This window comes from Podarcis vaucheri (genome assembly GCF_965113315.1).
Source record: "Podarcis vaucheri genome assembly, chromosome: 7".
NCBI classification, from domain to species: domain Eukaryota; kingdom Metazoa; phylum Chordata; class Lepidosauria; order Squamata; family Lacertidae; genus Podarcis; species Podarcis vaucheri.
In genome coordinates this window covers 92,259,178-92,281,131 of record NC_138765.1, presented here as the reverse complement: position 1 = coordinate 92,281,131, position 21,954 = coordinate 92,259,178, and the positions used below count along the sequence as shown (strand labels likewise).

Here is a 21,954-nt window from a genome sequence, read left to right as displayed (position 1 = left end):
GTGATGCCTCAGTTAAGTGTCCATAATATTTGAACACATTCTATAGAGAATTTAGAACAGCAATGAACACTATCAGGCTAGGGAATGCGGAGGCCATGTGTCCTTCAGTGGGGGTGAAGGTAAGCAGATAAACCAGCAGCAGAAGAGTGACCCCAACAGAATAGGAGTAACTAACTGCAAATTCATTGCATGAAAATAATGTAGAGAGAAGAGTGTGACTTGACCCCCCCCCAAATGAATGCCTTTTCCTCCAGTTCAGGATGGAGACAAGTAACTGAGAAGTCCAAGTTGGAGCTAGAGAACATATGAGAATGCAATAACTTCAATAGGTTTTTTTTTAACTGCAAAATTTCCATTTATTTTGTTCCAAATACCACTTCTTCTGAGAGTTAGCGTTTTCTGCTGATTTATTATTATGCAGAGAACTCTGTTGCCCTTCAATATAATAAAGGTAAGTTTTGCACTTTTTGAGCAAATATATACTTGAGAAATGGCAAGTTTTGGTGCAGCTCAAATGGGCAGCTGCCCCCCAGGAGTGGGGATGAGGGAGAAACTCAATTCAGCTGAATCTATCAAATTTGCACTTTCCAAAACAATATAAGAACCGAAACATAGCTGTCCATCAAAATTCAAACTTACATGGATTTTGCAAGACAGTTCTCCAACCAGACAGTGTTTACAAAAATGCACATAATAGGGGGATATGTGTATAAAAATGAATATATTAGTGAGAATTACAAAAGTGCATTTTATCAGGAGAAGCTGTTTGCAAAAAATGTGTTTGTTAGTCAAAAGTGCAGACAAAAGTGTGTTTATTAGGAGAAAATCACATTAAAATGCTGAATAATTTCCATGCTGTTTTTTAAAACTGCACCCTGGGAGTTCATGCTGATGGTCTGTTAACAAATTGACTAAATAAATAAACAAACAAATAAATAAATAGCCTTCTACAATACAGCCACTGTCAGAGAAGAGTACATCATGGCTCTGGAAAAAAAGAATTTGGTTTCTTTTTCCCTGATGAGATATTAAATTGTCTTGTAAGTCCGCTCACCCCTCTTGGTGTGGTGGCATTGCAGGACAGTGGAGGCTTCACTGCGGCCCCAACGAGGGAACTGGAACCTGCAGTGCCCTTCCTGACAGGCGGTGGGGGCATCAAGGACAGGGTCCTAGCCCCAGACGGCAGTCCCTGCGGGGGTCACCCTATTTGATGTAAATCTTAGGAACCCCTGCCTGGATTGACCACACATCACTTCCAGCAGGTGGGCCAGAAGTATTTAGATTGCCCCGTGCCCAAGCCAAACCTCTTTCATCTGTATTCAATAAGGTTGTGGCCTCTTTTGACCTAAAGCCAGTCTTATTGGTCTCTTATTTGCATGGGTTGGGGTATGGGGAGCCCGACGCCTGGTCCTGCAATTAAGATGCTCTCTTCTTGCAGTTGTAGTATCAAACACTTTATAGACGTTCAGGAAAACTTTTCAAATGTCAATATTATAAGTGGAGATATATCTAGATCATGGGTGCCACATAAAATTTTTAAATTTCAGTAGAACCCCAAGACCAACCAATGAGAGACTGGTGGTGTTCTTTTAAGAGGAATGGTTTGGGGTGGACACAGGGTGGGACCTAAGGGGATTTTTTCTTCTGTAAGTCTCACTGAGTATTACAAAATGAAAGTAACTGGGTTTTCATCTTTTATTCATCATTTGTAGAAGTGGAGTTCTTTGGTCATTAGTTAAGTTTGTCAGTTTAAAATAAAAGTAATCAGTGTTAAAGAAGCTCATGAATTCATCTACCACATAAATCAGAGACGGGTTACAATAACATGAACTCAATTTTTGTTTTGTTTCAATCTGATTATATAAAAAAATAAGAGCTCTTCTCCTTGGGAGTATCTCAGAGAGAGCTTGCTAACTGAATGTCCAAATAAATCCAGACTCAACTCTGTGTGAAGGTATCTCAAATTCAGCACCAAAGAAACAACAACTTATGCATCTCAGATGAATTAGGCAAATTTGCTGATATTTTCCTATTTTTTGTAATATCTTTTGCTGGGATGTATTTTTACTGAGGGGCAACTACTCTGCTCGATGTCACTGCTCTTTCCCTTTCTGGAACTTCACACATTTTCAAGCTCAACTTCACAGCCATAAGGACTCCAAGCTTACATTACAAAAACCCAGAAAGCTGGAAAAACCTCAGGAATTTGAATTCTGTATACAACACCATATACCATGAGTGTCCCTTGATCTTTCAGTATGCATGCAAGCCTCTTTGTGACCCATCAGCTTTAAAATCTCACATGGAAGGAACATTGATAATATTGAAGTAAGATTCAGTTGCCAGTCCAGTCAGCTTCTGTGCATGGTCTCTGCCACAGGCAGCAAAATGACTTGGGCTGGCCTTGACTATGACTGACAGACCCCGGGGTCATTGGCTCTTAAATAGCATTTTGTTAAAATGCTGGTGAAATTATTTAGTACACCAACCACCGATTTAACTTGAACACATGGAGACTTCTTGCATGCCAGTTTTCACCCGCTTGCCTCAACATACGATGCCTCCCACACGGTGCACCCTAATGCCACCTCTATGCACAATGCTCCTGGTCACTGGCCTGAGCACATTACAACATCATGCAGAACAAGCCCCAATGAAGAGGGGCAGCCAGAGATGCCTCTGCTGTCTCAAACCAGTCTTTGCAAGGATACATCAGAAACCTTTTGCAGGACTCATTTCCTTCAGGCACAGGGTATCAACACAGAACTGTGGTTCAAACAATGGATGGCAGCAAGGAACGCACACCAGGATTGCATCAGGAGGATGCAAGACTTGTACTCACCTGGGTCTGGAGCAATGCACTCGCACTTATACATTGTCACATAGTCTGGCTTGAAGCCTGCATTGATGGGGTAATACTTGAAGGCTCCAATCATCTTCTTGATGGCGTCGTAGATGAAGATGAAGCTAATGAGAGTGGAGAACCCTTCCTCAGTGAACCGTGTGATGTATTTTATAATGAAGCTGGCATCTGTAGCCACCAGGATAAGGCACTGGAGAGCAGAGTGCAAGCCGATCCAGAGGCGAAACTCCATGTAGTCAATGCCATTGCCTCTGAAATTGGAAATGAAATGAAGTCACGGGTTGTTTTAAGTAATACTCATAAGACATTTGATCCTTATAAGGTAACGCAAGAAGAACACGTGAATGATGTTGCCATAATTCATCTAGTATTTTATTTATTTAGGGTCCTGCGAGGCTGCTCGTCCACTAGCCCAGGAGGCTCCCACTGGTACAATGGAGCCTTCCTTCCTCTCTGCAGCCCCCTCAACTGCTGATGCAAAGAAACATATAGAAAGGAGAATTGCTGCATGACAAGACCCAAGTCTGGGGCAGTACTCTTTGGTGAGGCAACCCCAGCAGAGATTTAATAAAATCACAAAATCTGCAGCAAAGTAAAATGTGGAAATATAGGCTGTTAGATCTTTAAAATATGTGCCCCTCCAAGTGAGTTCCAAAATGTCCCCTTAAAAAGTTTCTTTCAAAATGTTTTCTTAAAAGGTTTATTTCTTTCCCTCTCTGCCCAGTACACAGTTGGGAAGTTAAAAATTGTTTACTTACAAACTCTCCAATGGTCAGGTTTATGTGCTTTTCCATACATCAGTCAGAAGAGATGCACAGGAAAACTTATTTACAAAGTGGTAAAAGTACCTAAACTATCTATACAGGAAGTCAAGAGAGGCTTGTGAAAACTGTGCAACAGCTCAGACCTCTTCACATGCTGAGCTTCTTAGGTGGACGGGGGGAGAAGAAAGGCTTACTCTATGGTATCAAACCCTTCGTGCATTAATTAGACTGAAGCATGTTGGATATATGAGGCTGGTTATCCCACAAACACCCTGAGGGAGTTGGATGAACATCTGGAGCAGATTTTGAGAGTGCCCAGGGAGTGAAACTCTGCATCTGTCATGTTGGATGCAACCCTTGTTTATTCATACATTTTGCAGAGCCCTTTTCACTGCAGTCATTTCCAACACAAATCAAAACACAGCACTTAAAACAAAATGACAGTGAAAACATAAATTAGCAGCAGAACAGAATCGAACAATCCTAAACTCCAGAGTAAAGGTAAAGGTACCCCTGCCCGAACGGGCCAGTCTTGACAGACTCTGGGGTTTGTGCGCCCATCTCACATCTATTGGCCGGGGGCCAGCGCTGTCCGGAGACACTTCCGGGTCACGTGGCCAGCGTGACAACGCTGCTCTGGCGAGCCAGAGCCGCACACGGAACGCCGTTTACCTTCCCGCTGGTAAGCGGTACCTATTTATCTACTTGCCCCCGGGGTGCTTTCGAACTGCTAGGTGGGCAGGCGCTGGGACCGAGCAGCGGGAGCGCACCCCGCCGCGGGGATTCGAACCGCCGACCTTTCGATCGGCAAGCCCTAGGCGCTGAGGCTTTAGCCCACAGCGCCACCCGCGCTACCCAGAGTAGGGTTAGCCAAATGCAATAGAACAAAGCAAGCTTACTTCTGTAAATTAATCCTGTTAGGAATGATTTCACTTACTTGCTGAAATCGTAGAGAAGTTTTTCAAAGATCAGGATGGGCCCTGTGCTGCTCAGGATAATGAGGGGCTGCCCAGCAAAGAAGCAGAACACGGCCCCTGCCATCGCTGTGCCAAGAAAGCTCTCCATGACTCCCTGGTGGGAGGAAAACAGCTAAATGTCAATAGGTGCCATTTTAAGTGCTGTCAAAAATGACACTGTTTGGGTGCAAAACAACACCACCACAATCATTGCCATATGTTCAAGAGTGACTGGGTTCCAGGTACCTGCGGATAACAGGGTGGGGCTCTGGGACCACGGGCATCATGCAGAGTCATGTCTGTGCTGATGGTTCTTCACTCACCTGCAATGCTTTGTTCTACATGCCCACATTTGGAGATGGAAGATGAGCCCAGGTGCACTCAAATGCACACCCACCTAAATATGGACAGCTTCGGTCCCACAAAGATGCATTTAAGCATTTGTTTATGTATTTTCGTACAGGATGGAATGGTTTCTAAGAACAAACACATTCATAACTAGCCTGGACCATGAATCGGCTTATCTGCCCATTCCTAGGGAGCACTGCCTGTTCCTGAAGCCTCCGTTGTGGCCCAGACTTGCCTGGTAGTTTTCTGTCGCATCCCCCAGCAGCCCGCCAAACGTGATGGCATTTGTGATGCAGCCAAGGTAGATGAAAAGGATGGCAGAGATGGACTGGATGTGAAAGCCCTCATAGAAGTCACTGGGAAACCAGGGCAGCTTCCTCTTGATATCCAAAAATAGGCCACCACAGAACCTGGAAAGGGAACAGGAGAGGCTGCACCAGAGGAAAGCACACAAGAGCCACTGAGGGAGAGCAGGGTTGGAATCCCCCCTCAGCCATGAAGCTCACTGGGTGAGACCTTGGGCCAGTCACGCCCTCTCAGCCTAACCTACCTCACTAATAATAATAATAATAATAATAATAATAATAATAATAATAATAATTTATTATTTGTACCCCGCCCATCTGGCTGGGTTTCCCCAGCCACTCTGGGCGGCTCCCAACAAAGATGAAAAATACACTAAAATGTCACATATTAAAAACTTCCCTGAACAGGGCTGTCTTCAGATGTCTTCTGAATGTCAGGTAGTTGTTTATCGCTTTGACATCTGATGGGAGGGCGTTCCACAGGGCGGGCGCCACTACTGAGAAGGCCCTCTGCCTGGTTCCCTGTAACTTGGCCTCTCGCAGTGAGGGAACCGCCAGAAGGCCCTCGGAGCTGGACCTCAGTGTCCGGGTAGAACGATGGAGGTGGAGACGCTCCTTCAGATATACTGGACCGAGGCCGTTTAGGGCTTTAAAGGTCAGCACCAACACTTTGAATTGTGCTCGGAAACATACACAGGGGTGTTGTGTGGATTCAATATACGCCACCTTGAGCTCCTTGGAGGAACAGTGGGCTACAAATGCAAATACTACTACTACTACTACTACTACTACTACTAACAACTGAATAAATAAATAAACAATAAATAATTTTAAAAAACCACATTTCCACAAAAGTCAACTTCTGTGACTAGAACATATTCTGCAAATCAAATAACTCTGGCTAGATTTTCGGTGTTGCCCTGTGTATTCTACTACTGCTGGCCATAGGGGGAAGACACTAGCCAGCACAACACTGTGGCCGCCTTCACACAACAGTTCATTCTGTTTCCCCAACGGTTAATTTCCGCATTATATTTGAGCTTTCACATGACGTAAAAGCCATTTCCAGAAATCTAGCAGAATACTATGGAAGTTTAGTGCTCTTTTTCATGTTAATTGCTTCCAGAAAAAACAAAACAAAAACAAAGCTGTTTATAACTCCATTAACTCTGAAAATCGAGGGAGTAAAGTGATGAAATTTGGGGTGGTATCCTGCCATACAGTTTTCAGGGGGGAATTTAATGCAACCTGTCAGTACATCAGTCCAAAAACTACAGGTCCAAAACACAACAGGTACTGCAGTGTGAAAGGAATATTAGAAAATGGAAAAGCTAGCATTATAATCAGGAAAACTAACACAACATTCACCCTGCTGGAATGCCCTCTGTCACTATCCCTGCCCCAGACCCTGGGAGTCCTGCTGTGCTCGTTCTCCATCAGCAGCGCAGTTTGCCTTTTGCATGCTTCTCCCACGTACACAAATCCCAGGTGATGCAAAAGAACAAGAGGCTAGCTTCACATGGCTGTTAGAATTTTTGAGTGTAGGTTGTGCAGTATTGAAACATAAGGTGTTTTCTGGAGCAACACAAGGCCAGACTAGACATAATAGCTACAGGAGTGGTTGCTGGGGCACGAATGATGACCTGGCTTCCCAATGCTGTGATTCCCTGCTTGTACCAGAGAGGCACAGGCGAGGCAACCAATCTGAAGCTCCCGCCACGGCGCTTGGGTTGAGCTTCCTATTCTCTTGCCTTTCCCCCTCTTGGTACCAAATAGCTCCACACCGTCACACAACCCTTGCCGCACCACCACCCCACCAGCCACTACTGGACGGCAGTGAGTTCATACATTTAAACCTGTATCTATCTATCTATCTATCTATCTATCTATCTATCTATCTATCTATCTATCTATCATCTATCTATCTATCTATGTATCATCTATCTATCTATCATCTATCTATCTATCTATCTATCTATCTATCTATCTATCTATCTATCATCTATCTATCTATCTATCATCTATCTATCTATTATCTATCTATCTATCTATCTATCTATCTATCTATCTATCTATCACGGGGGTCGGCAACCTGCGGCTCCAGAACCGCATGCGGCTCTTTAAAGCCTTTGCTGCGGCTCCAGGGCGGAGGCGCGAGGGGAGGGCGCGAGGGGAGGAGGCGAGGGAAGGAGGCGAGGGGCGGGCGCGAGGGCGCGAGGGAAGGAGGCGAGGGGCGAGGGAAGGAGGCGAGGGGCGGGCGCGAGGGAAGGAGGCGAGGGGCGGGGGCGAGGAGGCGAGGAGGCGGGTGCGAGGGAAGGAGGCGAGGGGCGGGGGCGAGGAGGCGAGGGGCGGGTTCGAGGGAAGGAGGCGAGGGGCGGGGGCGAGGGAAGGAGGCAAGGGCGCGAGGGAAGGAGGCGAGGGGCGGGGGCGAGGAGGCGAGGGGCGGGGGCGAGGGAAGGAGGCGAGGGGCGAGGGGCGGGGGCGAGGCAAGGGCGCGAGGGGAGGCGGCGGAGTAGTTAGTTGCCTGAAGCCACTGTTCAAAACTGGTCACTGTTTTGAAGGGGAGTGAAGAACACACACTCAAAAAAAGGTAACTTGTTAATTTAATGTTTATTATGTTTACTGATTTGTGCTTTGTGACTGTTTGAGGTGGGGTTTTTTTCTTGGGAGGCTGGGCGGCGCGAAGAGAGGGAGGCTTGTGGTAGCGTCGGGGCTTGTCTCTAGCAAAGTAAGTCCTCGCTATTTGGTCACATGCGCAGCATTGTGGCTTCGGAGCTCCAACACTTGCTTTGCCGGCTGCTTTCAAAAGCGTCGGTATCAGCTGTGCTGTTGCTGGGTAACCGGATCGTCCCAGCAGCCATCTTATCTGCCCATGTGGTCTTCTGAGGCGGCCGCCATCTTACTATAGGAAATTCCACGTGGGAGTTAGTTGCCTGAAGCCCCTTTTTAAACTTAAGCAGGGGGAAGTTTTTGGGGAACGTTATGCAACAGCTTATTGCTGGTCTTTGTCGTCCCGCCTTTGTAAGCAGGCTGCATTGAAAGGGGGCATATACACTGGTCACTGTTTTGAAGGGGAGTGAAGAACACACACTCAAAAAAAGGTAACTTGTTAATTTAATGTTTATTTCTATGAGGAGGAGTAATTCTGAGGGGTCAAACAAAGAAATAATAAAAAGTGTCAAAAAAGGTATTTTTATAATGACGAATGCCTCATTATTATATATTATTAACATCAGGCACTGATTATGATTTATGGTACACTGGGGCCCTGATTAATTTTCTATGGCATTTTGGGGCATTGGTTATTGGGCATAGCAAGTTGCGGTCGCGTGGAATTTGTGCTTTGTGACCGTTTGAAGTGGGGTTTTTTTTCTTGGGAGGCTGGGCGGCGCGAAGAGAGGGATTATTTTTATAATGACGAGGCTGACATTGGGCCCTCATTATTAATTATTATTTACATCAGGCACTGATTATGATTTATGGTTCACTGGGGCCCTGGTTAATTTTCTTTGGCATTTTGTGGCATTGATTATGCAGTCGCGGTTGCGTGGAATTCCACGTGGAGTTAGTTGCCTGAAGCCCCTTTTTAAGCGAAGCCCCTTTTTAAACTTAAGCAGGGGAAAGTTTGGTGAAAGTTTGGTGAATTGCTGCCAAGGAGTGTGGTGGAGTCTCCTTCTTTGGAGGTCTTTAAGCAGAGGCTTGACAACCATATCTCAGGAGTGCTCTGATGGTGTTTCCTGCTTGGCAGGGGGTTGGACTCGATGGCCCTTGTGGCCTCTTCCACATATGTATGTGAGCAGGTCTTCTCCAACATGAACTATATTAAAAACAAACACCGATCACGCCTCACAGATGACAGCTTGCAAGCCTGTGTGAAAATGAAGGTGACGTCTTACAGCCCTGATGTGCAGACACTGAGCACTGAGGTTCAGGAGCAAAAGTCCCATTAACCAGGTTACCTGGTTGTAAATTAAATATTTTAATTAGCTATTAATTTGTCCTTTTTTCTTGAGATTGACAGCTGACTGCACGATCCTGTATATATAGCATTAAGGCCAGAAACAATATATGCAGTGTTATATTTGTTTTAAATGTTGCAATGTTTTTGCGGCTCCCAGTTGTTGTTGTTTTTTCGGAAACGGGTCCAAGTGGCTCTTTTTGTCTTAAAGGTTGCAGACCCCTGATCTATCATCTCTCTATCTATCTATCTATCATCTATCTATCTATCTATCTATCTATCTATCTATCTATCTATCATCTATCATCTATCTATCTATCTATCATCTATCTATCTATCTATCTATCTATCTATCTATCTATCTATCTATCATCTATCTATCTATCATCTATCTATCTATCTATCTATCATCTATCATCTATCTATCTATCTATCATCTATCTATCTATCTATCATCTATCTATCTATCTATCTATCTATCTATCTATCTATCTATCTATCTATCATCTATCTATCTATCTATCTATCTATCATCTATCATCTATCTATCTATCTAGCTACCATCGTCATCAACATAAAAGTACAAAATGAGAACACAAAATACTTAAAAACAAAAACAAACCAGGAGCCCTTATGGAGAGAGGTGGTCCTTGAGGTATTGTGGTCTTGAGCTGTTTGGGGTTTTATAAATCAAAGCCAGCACTTTGAATTGGGCCCAAAATGTATTTGGCAGCCAGTGCAGTCAGGCCAGGACCGGTGTAATATATTCAAACCGTCTTGTCCCAGTCAGCAACCTAGATGAAGTTTCTGAACCATCTTCAGAAGCAGCCTCATGTAGAACGCATTGCAATAATCTAACCTTGAGGTTACCAGAGCACAGACAACAGAAGTTAGGCTATCCCTGTCCAGACAGGGGCATAGCTGGGCCTCCAGCTAAAGCTCAATCCTATAGAAAGCAGGGGGTTGGAGGGCAACCTGCAGCCTGCTCCCGAAGGCTCCTACTCTGGTTAGGCTGTGATGATGGAGGTGAACCTGGCTAGGGACTAAGAGTTGAGAGCCCAGCTTAGATGGCAGATTGCAGAAAGGACTATTATTATTATTTTTTTGGGGGGGGGAAACACCCTGTTCTACACATTTGCAGTAGGTCTGGGTTTAAATACATATATTTGCTGCCACATTATCTAGTTTGGTCCATGATCTCAGGAGCTCTGTACCACGGGTGAAAATATCTCCAGCTTTAGGATTGTGTTTAGTGCTTTCCCTCAGTCCCTAAACAGATTCTCTTTCTGCTCACGGAGTCCAGAATGTTTTGCTTACCTTCCAGTCCAGATAAGCTCCTCCCCAATCTCGTGCACTGCTGGCATCTCGTCATCTTCGCTGCCTCCCCCCCCACCACCCCCTCCGCCCCCTCCGCCTCCGGCTCCTCCGGCCGTGCCATTCATTTGTCCAGCCTCACTCAGGGAAAACACAGATTTTCTGGTGGAAGAGAGAAATAGCAAAGTGTTAGGAAACCTGGTGCCTGAAGCGCGACACCGCTTAGCCCAGCCTGCAAGCCTTTGTTCCTCTGAGGTTCTTTCATCAGGACTTCTGCTGAAAAGAGTTCTCCCTTTACCTCTTCTCGGCAGAGGGCACTTTCTTGGGTGGCTCTATTCTAATGTTTGGGTCCCACTCTCCAGGCGGCAGAACGATGACCTCGTCCAGAAACTCATCTATTCCAGCTATCAGGTCATCTCTGTCTCTAGCTTTGTAGGCGACATCACTGAACAGCTGGAAGTAAAAGTGAAAACAGGAATTATCTGGACAAGTCACTACCCGAGAAAATGCAGTGGAATACAATGGAGAGTGTTAAGTTGTGGGTGAACATATCAGACAACACAGCGATTCTTCAAACAGCTCTTGTTTATTCACAGGCCGGAACAGAACTGAACTGAAGGGTTCAGCCAGCCTGCTTATATAGAGCTCCAGTACCACATAACTGTAACAACTTTCTGTAACTATCCAATCACTGAACGTCACTTTCGATCCCTTATTTGCATATGTGGACCTGAGTAAAAACTATCTACCCCTGCTGGCCCAGGGTGAGAACTTCAGTACATAACACTGAGCCTCATTTCTTATGTGTTAACCAGTCTCCACTTGCGTAATGGAACTCTCCCCCCCCCTCTACCTGTGTGCTCTCCAGATCTGTGCTAGGGTTCCCTCCCAACTTTCTGGAGCAGATCTGGGAAGGGCACTGGAGGAGGGAGGTGTCATGCAAGCAGAAATCCTTCACTGACTTAGTTGCACCCTTTGGTTCAGTTCCATTGCAGAGTTGGCTACGTGTTTACCACCTTTCTGCACAAGGTACAGAATATGCCTTTTGTAATGCTGACCCTGGGTTATGCTATTGCATGACATCCTCAATAAAATATCAGAGCAGCATGGGTGTAGCCAGGATTTTGTTACGGGGGCAGGCTTAACGTTTTTTTCTAGGGGGGCAGAACCTCAGTTAGTTAAGTATTTTTATTGATTTACTTGATGAGGGGGCAGCTGCCCCCCTTGGCTCCGCCCATGGAGAGGAGGCATCTACGAAGACATTGAAAATGCACTTACATCATCTACCATGAGGGTGGCGATGGCTCTACCAATTTCATTGTAGGATTTTGCCTTTCCAGTGGGACCCAGGAGGATAAAGAGGAATCTGGTTTAAAGAGGGGGGAAAGAAGCAAACTCATGAAGCATGAATGATGATATGCAAGCCATCTCACTGTGCTGCTCCCAGCTTAAATGACAGTTAGGCTACTTCAGTGTCTCCCAACGTGCTGTTTAGGACTGGGGCTGATTAGCTGCAGCTGATGAGAATTGGAGGGCACCAAATTGTGGGATGTAAACACAGGAGCAGTCAATGACAACATTCCTAGAGTGTACATGTTAGAACATGGGGAGGGATGTCTGTCCAGCAAGCAGGTAAACTTCCTGGGGGCGGACTTCCTCCGCATGTGACCAGAGGTGGGTGTGGCCTCACCTGTGCAGGTAATGACAAAAGCACAGGGCAGGCAGCCATCTCTCTCTCGCTGCCATTTTCCTTCGATGAGGAAACATCTAAAGATGCTCTCTTGGCTCTCAGCCAAGAGAGGAGATAAGGTCTATCTTGCAACAAGATAGATTCTAAGTATATGTAACCTTTTTAAGCCTGTCTGCCTTCTGGGATCATGTTGTGAACAGAACGTGAGTAAACTCTTTTATACTTTTATAAAGACTGTGTAGTGTCTTGTATTTTAAGAGGGAACAAAAGGGGAAATTACCAGAGTAATTATTATAGAGCTTCTAGCGAACCTGTGCACACGTTACCGTTGCAAACTTAAAGGGGAATGTTTATAAACTCTGCTGATATTTTGGGAACTTGTTAGCACAAGTTGGATAAGGATATAATTAGTTAATATATCCTCTCCTGCACCCCAGAACATTCCCACACAAATCAGGGAAGGCTGTACTAGGCAAAACAGTTTCTATCTATTGCTCCCTTTTGAGGCTTCTATCCCAGACTTCTCCTATCCTAATGAATTAAAACATCTTGAACTCCTTGGGTGTTATTTTCCTTTCAATAGTTAACATGCAAGTTGTATTGTTCAGACAGATTTGCTCTGCCAAAATGGGACTATAATGCAGGCTAATTTCACTATTGCTGTCTAGATGTACTTAGAAACATTACCTTGATGTTTTGTACATACAATGGGCCAGTTACAGTCACATCATGCAGAAATTACTATTGCTTGTAGCTGCATCAATTACCTGAGATTTAATTCAATAGCACAGAAAAAAATATCTGTGCCTATAGTTTTGGGAAATAAAACCAGTAACTCCTGATGGGTCGTTTTTCTGCTAAATGCAAATATTTAGCAGGTCTGGGCTTGGTCAGTGTACAGTTGGATGGCTGCCTGCAAACTGTGTATTTGCTGCTTTGGGTGCAGTGATGACAGAAAGCGGAGATAAATATACATGTAGCAAAATAAAATTAAGAAAAATGGAAGCAGAGTTGAGAATGCTCATCAAAACGAATCCCAGCAAAAGCGAGTACTTTCATGGGGATGGTGTCCAAATGGCAGACATATTCAGGGGCAGAAGGCGTTCCTTCTGAAGGCCTTGCTTTCAGCCATCCTCTCCCCCCGCCGTTGATTTTTTTTGTAGGGCTGGGAGGGGGGCAGGGCCACAATCCTCCTTTTAATCATCTACCTACCTCGTTGGGACAGGCACTTCTGTCACTCCACCCAGCATGGTCGACTGAATGAGCCGGACAAACGCTACAAACGGTTTGTCCAGGAAGTCCACTTCTCCCACAAGGACATTGGAGGCCTCAGCATCTTTGGGGATCTTCTTAATGAATTTGTTTTTGAGCTGGGAGAAAAACAAAAGCATTTCTCTAAAGATCAGTGTTAAGTTGTGGGTGAACATATCAGACGACACAGCGATTCTTCCAAAGCAGCTCTTTATTTGTAAGCTGGAACAGAACTAACTGAGGAGCTCAGTCAGCCTGCTTATATAGAGCTCCAGAACAATTGTAACTGTTGCAACTTTCTAAAACTATCCAATCACAGAATGTCACTTTTCGATCCTTCATTTGCATACAAACTATCCAATCACTGAATGTCACTTTCGATCCTTCATTTGCATAACTATCTACAGTATCCCCCTGCTGGCCCAGGGTGAGAACATCAGTACATAACAATCAGTGATGCCCTTCTTTCGGTTTGTCTCTTTCTGCCTGAGTCAAAGCAAGAGCAAACTCCTTGCCAGCTGGGGAAACACGTCACTTAGAATCCGCCTGGGACTCTTAACACTCCCAATGTGGCTGCAGTTAGATCTGTGGTAATTTCCATTTGAGCGGACAGGCGGAGACCCCCCCTGATCCTGGGTGACACATGCGTGGAATAATGACTCAAGGCAATGTGTTATGGGATTAAAATTTGACCACTTAATTAAAACTTCAGATGTAGGGAGACCTTAGCTCAGGCATTGGGCGTTTATCCCTCCCAGTCCCCGGCCAGGGATCTGGGGAACATCAGGGTTATTCAGAATGTGTGGGGATTGGGCTGGCTCTGGAGAACGTCTGTTCAAGCAGAGAGCCCACCCCTCATGACAACTTAACAGCAGAAGGCCAATGCATCCCCTCAAAACAACCCCTTTAACGGGGAACTCTGAGATCACCGCCACCCCCAATTTAGGGAAGACAGACTAAAGGATTCCGCCCAAGGCCTGAAACCGCCAAAGTTGTGAGGTTTTGCTACGGGGAAGGCAAAACCTGCCAATGCAGGAAAATTCATTTCTGGCCCTTCAACAGCAACCGTAACGTAGCAGCGCCTGCACACCTGTGGAGAAGAGGTCAACCTGCAAAAGAAGGCTTAACTGAGGGAGGGCAGGGTGGGAGAAGCTCTGGAGCCGACTGAGAACTCCCAGGTAAGTTTCGCCCACTGTTGTGTGGGCTGGTCGATCTCTCCCCTTACCTGGCCAACTCTCTCCTGGCTACGCCCCCCCCCCCCAGCTGGGACTGGGTAACTGGCAGAGGCAGGCGGCTACCTCCAGGTACTACCCTCAATGTTTACCCAGTTCCATATTATTCACCCCTCAGATTGTACAGCAGTAAATGCTGCCCTCGACAAATGCTAAAGTCGCTCAGTGATGTGGTTAGTACATCCTCTATTGAGAGTATTTTTATTTATTAGCCATTATGCCAATTTACTTCATTTTAATCTGTTTGGTAGCTGTACCTCTTGAAAGCCTAGCTTTGTACTTATTTAATGTTGCTGGAGACTGGGTTCCAGCCATCTTAGTTTTGATTCTCGGTAGTTTTACCGAATCTTGGGGATGGAGAAGAAATTTGATTCATCATGAATTTAAAGCTGAAGCTATCAAATCCACACCTTCTGAAACAATGTGTAAACTGAAAAACAGCTGTCATTTGAAATTCACACTTATCAAAACTGTGCAATTCAGTTCTTCAACCAAAAAATGTTTTAAAAAATGCACATATTTTGATTTTGCATGTTAAATTGGCTTAACACCAAATTGGTTACTGTGTATGTATGTACTATGTTACTACTATGGGAAATCCAGTTTTGGTGTTTACAGTTTCTGTTTGTTGTTCTTATTGTTAAAATTGTTAATAAAAATATTTTTTTTAAAGGAAAACAAAAAAAGAAACTATAAATATTGTCAAATGAAATCATATTTAACAGAGACAAATGCACATATTATGGGAAAGTATGCACAAACATGAAGATATCGTGAAAATAACATACAAAAAAGCGTTATATTAGGAAATTTGCTTGCAAAAATGCATATTTTAGTCAAAACTGCATATGAAACTGTTTATTAGAAGACATTTGCAGTAAAATGCTGATCAATTGTCATGTGTTTAAAAATAAATAAATTCACAAATTGCTGCAAAATGTGGAGAACTGAATTTAAGATTGGAAAACTGGGAAACAGAACAGCGACACTTGACAGATCCGTCCTTACTGAAGGTAGACCGTGTGGCTGTAGTGTCATTGCAATAATTATCCTAAATTGGCCTGACCTGACTACAACTCCCATCAGCCCCAGCCAGCAAAATCATAAGATGTGGGTGCTTAGGGGAGCACAGCTGTACTGGCTAGGGCTGATGGGAGTTGCAGTTCAAAATTCTGGAGGCTGCCATATTGGTATAGGCAGACTTAAATCCATTTTAATGGTTCATTGGGAAGTTCTACTGTGCTGTCATTAAATCCAGTGGGGCTTCAGTGGTAGAACATCTCCATGGACTGTGCCTGAAGAGTATGAAATTAATCCAGAGTGCCAGAACTTGACAGTATAAGCACCCACCACTTCCCTTGCTAAGTCCTCCCCATATGCCCACCACAGAACATCACAGTATATTCATATTTTAGGAACAAGGAAATGGCCTTATATTGATCCATCTAACTCAACACTGCCAACACCGACTGACAGCCGCTCACCAGGATTCCAGACAAGGGTCTCTTCCAGCCAACAGCGGGTGGTGTGTTGGGGACATCCATCCAAACAGATGAGTCACTGCTGCTTACAAAGAACAAGAGGGGGAAGTGCAAAGGCATTGGCAGGAGTGCTGGATTGACTCTGATGGTACCAGCCTCCCGGCCATCTCCCACTTCCTCTTCTCCTTCCCCGTAAGCAGCAGCAACTCAGCAGTCAGGAGGTCAGATGTGATAAGTGAGAACTGGCATCTTAAGTAGGGCTACTAAGTGAGCTCATAGCTGAGTAACATGATTCAGTGTCTTACAAGTTCTCATAGCTCATACTCTAAACCGCAATGCTATGCTAAGTTCATCATCTTGATCACATATCCCATAAGTAAACATAAAATTTGTGGGATAACCAGCATCATATAACCAACATGCTTAAGTCTAATTAATGTATGGAGGCATTAATACCATAAGAGTAAGCTCTCCTGCCAGGCTATGACCACTTCCCCTTACCTTGGGAGGAACTAGGTAATCAAGCCTTTGTTCTCACAGTATACATGTGAACTTTGGTGTGTGAGGAGTTCTGAGCTGCTCCTGCCAGCCACATGGCTTTAACCAGCCTCTCTTGAGTTCCTATACCAATAGTTTAGGAACTTTTACCACTTTCTAAGCAAGTTAAGTTTTACTGCCTGTGCAACTTTTTCTGAATGCTGTATGGAAAAGCACATAAACCTGACCTTTGGAGAGTTAGTAAGTAAACCATTTTAAATTTACCATACATGTGATCTTTTTCCTATGCTGGGGAAACAGGGAAACTTTGGTAGGAACTTGAAGGAGCATATTTTAAAGGTCTAACAGCCTAGATTTCCACACTTGGATGCATATTTTGTGATTTTAAAGCTCCACTGGGGTTCTCTCCCAACTTGGATCTTGCTCCCAACTTGGATCTTGGGATCCAGGAATCCCCCCTCCACGAAGGGTGCTGAGATACAAAGAAGGAGAGCACTTCTTTGATCTTATTACTTCTGTAGGAAGGAGAATTCAGCTTTTGATAAAACACCTTTGTGGAATTCTTTCTTCTTTGCAAACATTGAAGCCATTGCAGCAGAAGAGCAAGATATGGATGTAGTGGAGGATAGAAACCTCATTTAACAGATCCATGCCCAAGACTCTTCTTGTCCTTTTCTGGCTGTTTCATTATTATTAGCCTAAAAAGGCTCAATAAACTTCAGGCTGAGGTTTATTATAATCTATATGCTGGCATGAGGAGAGGCATGTGAGTAAGGCAGAAAGCTCTCTCTGCTACCCACTGCTGCCACCCCCCCTTTTTACTAATCTTTTAAATCCATAATGGAAAAGAAGCCAACAAAGCTTTTGGAATAAGCAGAGAGCAGGAGTTAGGAGCAACCTCTAAGCTTCATGTAAAACTTCATGTAAAAGTCCCTTTGTAGTGGCCCTACTAGGCTGATTAAGACCAGTGTTCTTTTGGGAGCAAAATACTTTGCATGCCTTCAGGTTAACCCTCCCCACACCCACTTTTCAAGCAGGAGACGTGAACTTGCATTCAGAAGCTGCCAGATACCGAGTCAGAGCGATCGTCTGGAGTTCACTAGCAGAGACTCTCCAGGATTTCTGATGGATCTCTCTCAGCCACACCTAGAGATGCCACGGACGGACTTTAGGACCTTCTGCATCATGCAAAACAGGTGCTTTGCCACAGATGTGCTGCTACAGCCCTTCCCTTTGTGTCAAAACAAATCCTTACTGTGCAGAACTAGGGAGGTGACGCCAAAGCAGTACTTCTGCCCCCTGCCGCCAGTGCCTTTGACAGAATTTGGCATTAGTTGTGTGGGATAGCTCAGTTGGTAGAACAGGAGACTCTTAATTCATGGTTGTGGGTTCAAGCCCCATGTTGGGCAAAAATAATCCAGCATCGCAGGGGGTTGGACTAGATAACCCTCGTGGTCCCTTCCAATTTTAAAATTCTATGATTCTCAGGCAAAGCTTTTTCATGCCGCCCCTATTGAATTTCTGTCAAAGCCCTGCTGTATAGGAAGGTTTTTTTTAAAAAAAATGTTTAGTGTTTTTTTAATGTTTTTATATATTTTTCGCTCTATAAGACGCACCAGACTACAAGACGTACCTAGTTTTTGGAGGAGGAAAACAAGAAAAAAAATATTCTGAATTTCAGAAGCCAGAACAGCAAGAGGGATCGCTGCGCAGCGAAAGCAGAGATCCCTCTTGCTGTTCTGGCTTCTGGGACAGCTGCGCAGCCTGCATTCGCTCCATAAGACACACACACACACACATTTCCCCTTACTTTTTAGGAGGGAAAAAGTGAGTCTTATAGAGCAAAAAAATGCGGTATGTTGGAAGTTGCCCAGAGTGACTGGAGGAACCCAATCAGAAGAGTGAGGTATGATAACAACCACAACCACAACCACAATAATAGAACAGGACGTCCCTATTTTCATCGGAGCAATGTTGGAGCTGCCAGCGCTTCCTACTGAATGCTCAAGCTGCCACCGCCACCACTCCCAATGCAATGGACATGGTGCTCAAAAGTGGACTCCAAATCCCCCCTCCCCATTAGGATGAAAAGGAATGGGGGGGAGGGAATCTGTCAGTTCTGGTTCTCTCAGTTCCTATTTTTCCAAATCATAAATTATGTTATCCAGATTTCTGCAGCAACTTGCGATTATTATTATTATTATTATTATTATTATTATTATTATTATTTAATTTTCATGAAAATTCATGAGCATTTTGGTGCAAATTTATCCCAATAATATTTTTGTTGGCAGTTTTGACTAAAATGCATTTTTGCAAGCAATTTTCTTAATATGATCCAGTTTTGTACATTATTTTTCTGAATATTTTAACTTTCATGCACACATCCCCCTAATATATTCATTTTTGAACAGACCAATTGATTGGAGAATTGCACGGCAAAAATTGAATAAGTGCAAATTTTAAAGGATGACTGCGTTTTGGTTTTCTCAGTGTTTCAGAAAGTGCAAATTTCACAGATTCATCTTTAAATTTGAACTTGTTTTGTTGCACCTTTCAGAAAGAGGTTCCTGCTTTAACCTGTTCCCTCCTCCTGCCATCCTTCTGATGCTGTTGAAAGCAGGCCATTTGGCCCTGCTGCTGCTGCTGCACAGTGGAGCCGGTCCTTACCATGGACAACAAGACACCTCTACTTTGGAAACAAATGGATTCACATATTTTAATAATAATAATAATAATAATAATAATAATAATAATAATTTATACCCCACCCTCCCCAGCCAAGGCCGGGCTCAGAGCGGCTTACAAGCAATAATAAAAACAAGATGAATGATTACAACTTAAAAACAAAAATAAAATACAACATTAAAATTAAAATGTTAATTTTAAGACATTAATGTTTAAGACATGTGAAGACCACTGTAATGAATTCTTCACAAGAGGGACATCCTGCACAGCAATGAGAAGTTCTGAAAACAATTTCAAGTTTGTTTTATTGTGACAAGGAATACACATTGCAACTGGTTTTCGTTTTGGGTCATGGCTGACCTTTGGTCCTGGGGCTTGGGAACCTAAAAGAAAAGATTTTAGTGTTTGGGATTTCCTACCTGATCTGTGCTTGGTGTATCTGTGATGTCGTTCATGCTTCTGCTTTGTGCATGGCCTAAAGGAGTAAACACATTATGCACCCATATATGATAAAATATAATTTATTTTTTTTTTAAAAAAAAATTGAGAGCTGAGATTCTGGAAATTCTGTCTAGAGATTCAGACTTTTATGTTGTCTGTCCTTGATGTGATTTCTTCACCAAGAAGCCACTACAACCCAACCCTGAGTATACCACCACAAAGTTTCTCAAACTAGATAGACTCAGGGCAGGCTATTAAATGAAGATTGGTTTGGGGAGATGAGTATATTCATACAATCCCTTCATAGCCCAAGAAGACCTCCAACCACATTTTCTGCAACACACTCATTGTTACCACAAATTTGCATATGTGGCAGAAAACGTATAGATAGATAGCTTACAATATACAGGCATTAAAAAGAAAGTGTCAAAACCATGTTGAGGAGGGGATATTGAAAGAAAGGAAAAAGTGGTCTTTGAAGATGTGTGAAGGAATTTGCTGATGAGTTTTATGGCCCTGCTCTTCCTCTCTACACCTGCTCTGCCTGATAAGGCCTAGTTATCTAACTGTAACCTCTGCTAGTTATGTGACTTAATTTATATCTACTAGTAAAGCTCAGTCAAGGAAATGCCTCCATATAAGCCTGTACAATTTACAAGCCTGTGAACTCCACTTTTGTGGTTCCCCAGCAGCTGCTGTTCTTCTGACCAAGTGAAAGGTGTTTCAAACATCACAACAGCTGTGGTTAACTGAAGGAAATTCACTGCGCCTGGCCCCATGCTCAGCACCAGAAATCATGGCTTTCCTCCATCATCCTGCTCTTCTGGTACTACAGTGACATGCACCTGTGCAGAAGTGTATCAGGACAAGGATGCCAGGGCCTTCCTCCAAGTGCCAGGACATGGGGTTGCCACAGTAAGTTGTTCCCTGCCTGCTGAGTTCTCTGCCGCCATTCTGTGACAGGAAGAACTGGAAGGAAACTCACGTAATCGCCCATAACTTGCGCTCTGCCTCATTCTGAGATCCTCTGACGAACGATGAAAGCTGGCCCCTGCAGCTGGACTCCGGACAGGGCTACGATCTGCAAACAGGAAGAAAGAAGATTGGAAATGAGAGGATCAGCTTGACCCCTTGGAAAAGTTACTCTTTGCATTTTTCTTTTTGAGACAATGAACGAAACAAATTGTTCATCACTGCCTCAATGCCTCTGTTTTCGGATGGGCATGCAACTCCATGAAAACCATTTTCCTGGCTGAGGTGAAGGACAAGATGGCACCTCTCCCTATTCCATAGACCAAAAAGCTGATTGGACAGGCACCATTGACAGGGCAGTGTCCTCCCCCGAGTGTGGCAGGCTTGCTTAAGGGAGCGTAGGGTGGTCGGGCATTTGGCATGGACATCTCTGTCTTCTGACACCTCACGGCCACCCCCCAGCATCTGCCACCTGAGGCAGCTGCCTCACTCTACCTAATTTGTGGCATGTTTCTATACATTGCCTACATTATGATTCTGGATATGAAGCAGCCAGTGTGGAGCAGTGGTTAGAGTGTCAGAATCGAACCTGGGAGAGCAGGGTTCAAATCCCCACTCGGCCACGGGGCTCACTGGGTGACCTTCGGCCAGTCACTTCCTCTCAGCCCAACCTCCCTCATAGGATGGACATAACCCGGGGTCCTTTACCTTTACCTGTGGAGATTAAATGAGGAGAAAGGAGAACCATGTATGCTACCTTGGGGGGAAAGGTGGGATACAAATGCAGCAGCAACAACAACAACAGAACTATGTGTGGGAATGCACCCAGGGTGAACCTCTGTCTATATTACCACTGCAAATGTGTCTCTTCCACCTTGCCTGTGCAGAATGGCAAGCCAGGCAACCGGCACTCACTTGTGTTTGAGACAGATTTGCCAATATCTGCCAGTGATCGGTGGATGGGTTTCTTGGTCTGATGACGGTGTTTTCTCAGGAGCACGTAGCTTATTTTCTCGCGCAGTTCTGGTTTCAGCAGGCCGTCTTCTATCTGCTTCTCAATGACATCATCTGGGAGGGAGACATCGCACATGTTACTGGTCTGCAGGGACACCCCACCCCACCCCCGGTAGTGCACTTAACTGTGACAATCCTTGATGCCGCAGGAGGAGGGGGAAAGTCACTGCCATAAGCCT

General features: G+C 44.4%; 1 protein-coding gene and 1 long non-coding RNA gene across 5 annotated transcripts in view; one reads left to right on the top strand and one right to left on the bottom strand.

Moving 5' to 3' along the window:
* Window positions 1-21,954, bottom strand: part of SLC4A5 (solute carrier family 4 member 5) — an 88,535-nt gene that overhangs the window by 27,080 nt on the left and 39,501 nt on the right. For all 3 annotated transcript variants that reach the window (XM_082229859.1, XM_082229861.1, XM_082229860.1), the window contains 10 exons: window positions 21,677-21,829; window positions 20,775-20,870; window positions 19,768-19,823; window positions 13,411-13,568; window positions 11,787-11,874; window positions 10,807-10,961; window positions 10,512-10,670; window positions 5,163-5,341; window positions 4,565-4,694; window positions 2,843-3,114 (listed from right to left, as the gene is read on the bottom strand). In XM_082229859.1, coding sequence (XP_082085985.1) covers window positions 2,843-3,114; window positions 4,565-4,694; window positions 5,163-5,341; window positions 10,512-10,670; window positions 10,807-10,961; window positions 11,787-11,874; window positions 13,411-13,568; window positions 19,768-19,823; window positions 20,775-20,870; window positions 21,677-21,829 — 1,446 coding nt within the window. The remainder of the gene's footprint in view (window positions 1-2,842; window positions 3,115-4,564; window positions 4,695-5,162; window positions 5,342-10,511; window positions 10,671-10,806; window positions 10,962-11,786; window positions 11,875-13,410; window positions 13,569-19,767; window positions 19,824-20,774; window positions 20,871-21,676; window positions 21,830-21,954) is intronic.
* On the top strand, window positions 16,792-19,345 carry LOC309536589. 2 transcript variants are annotated; one of them, XR_014221652.1, is made up of 3 exons: window positions 16,792-16,900; window positions 17,698-17,856; window positions 19,221-19,345. It is a non-coding gene; the product is annotated as an uncharacterized lncRNA (long non-coding RNA). The 2 variants fall into 2 exon arrangements; XR_014221653.1 differs by having other exon boundaries at window positions 16,798-16,900; window positions 17,695-17,856.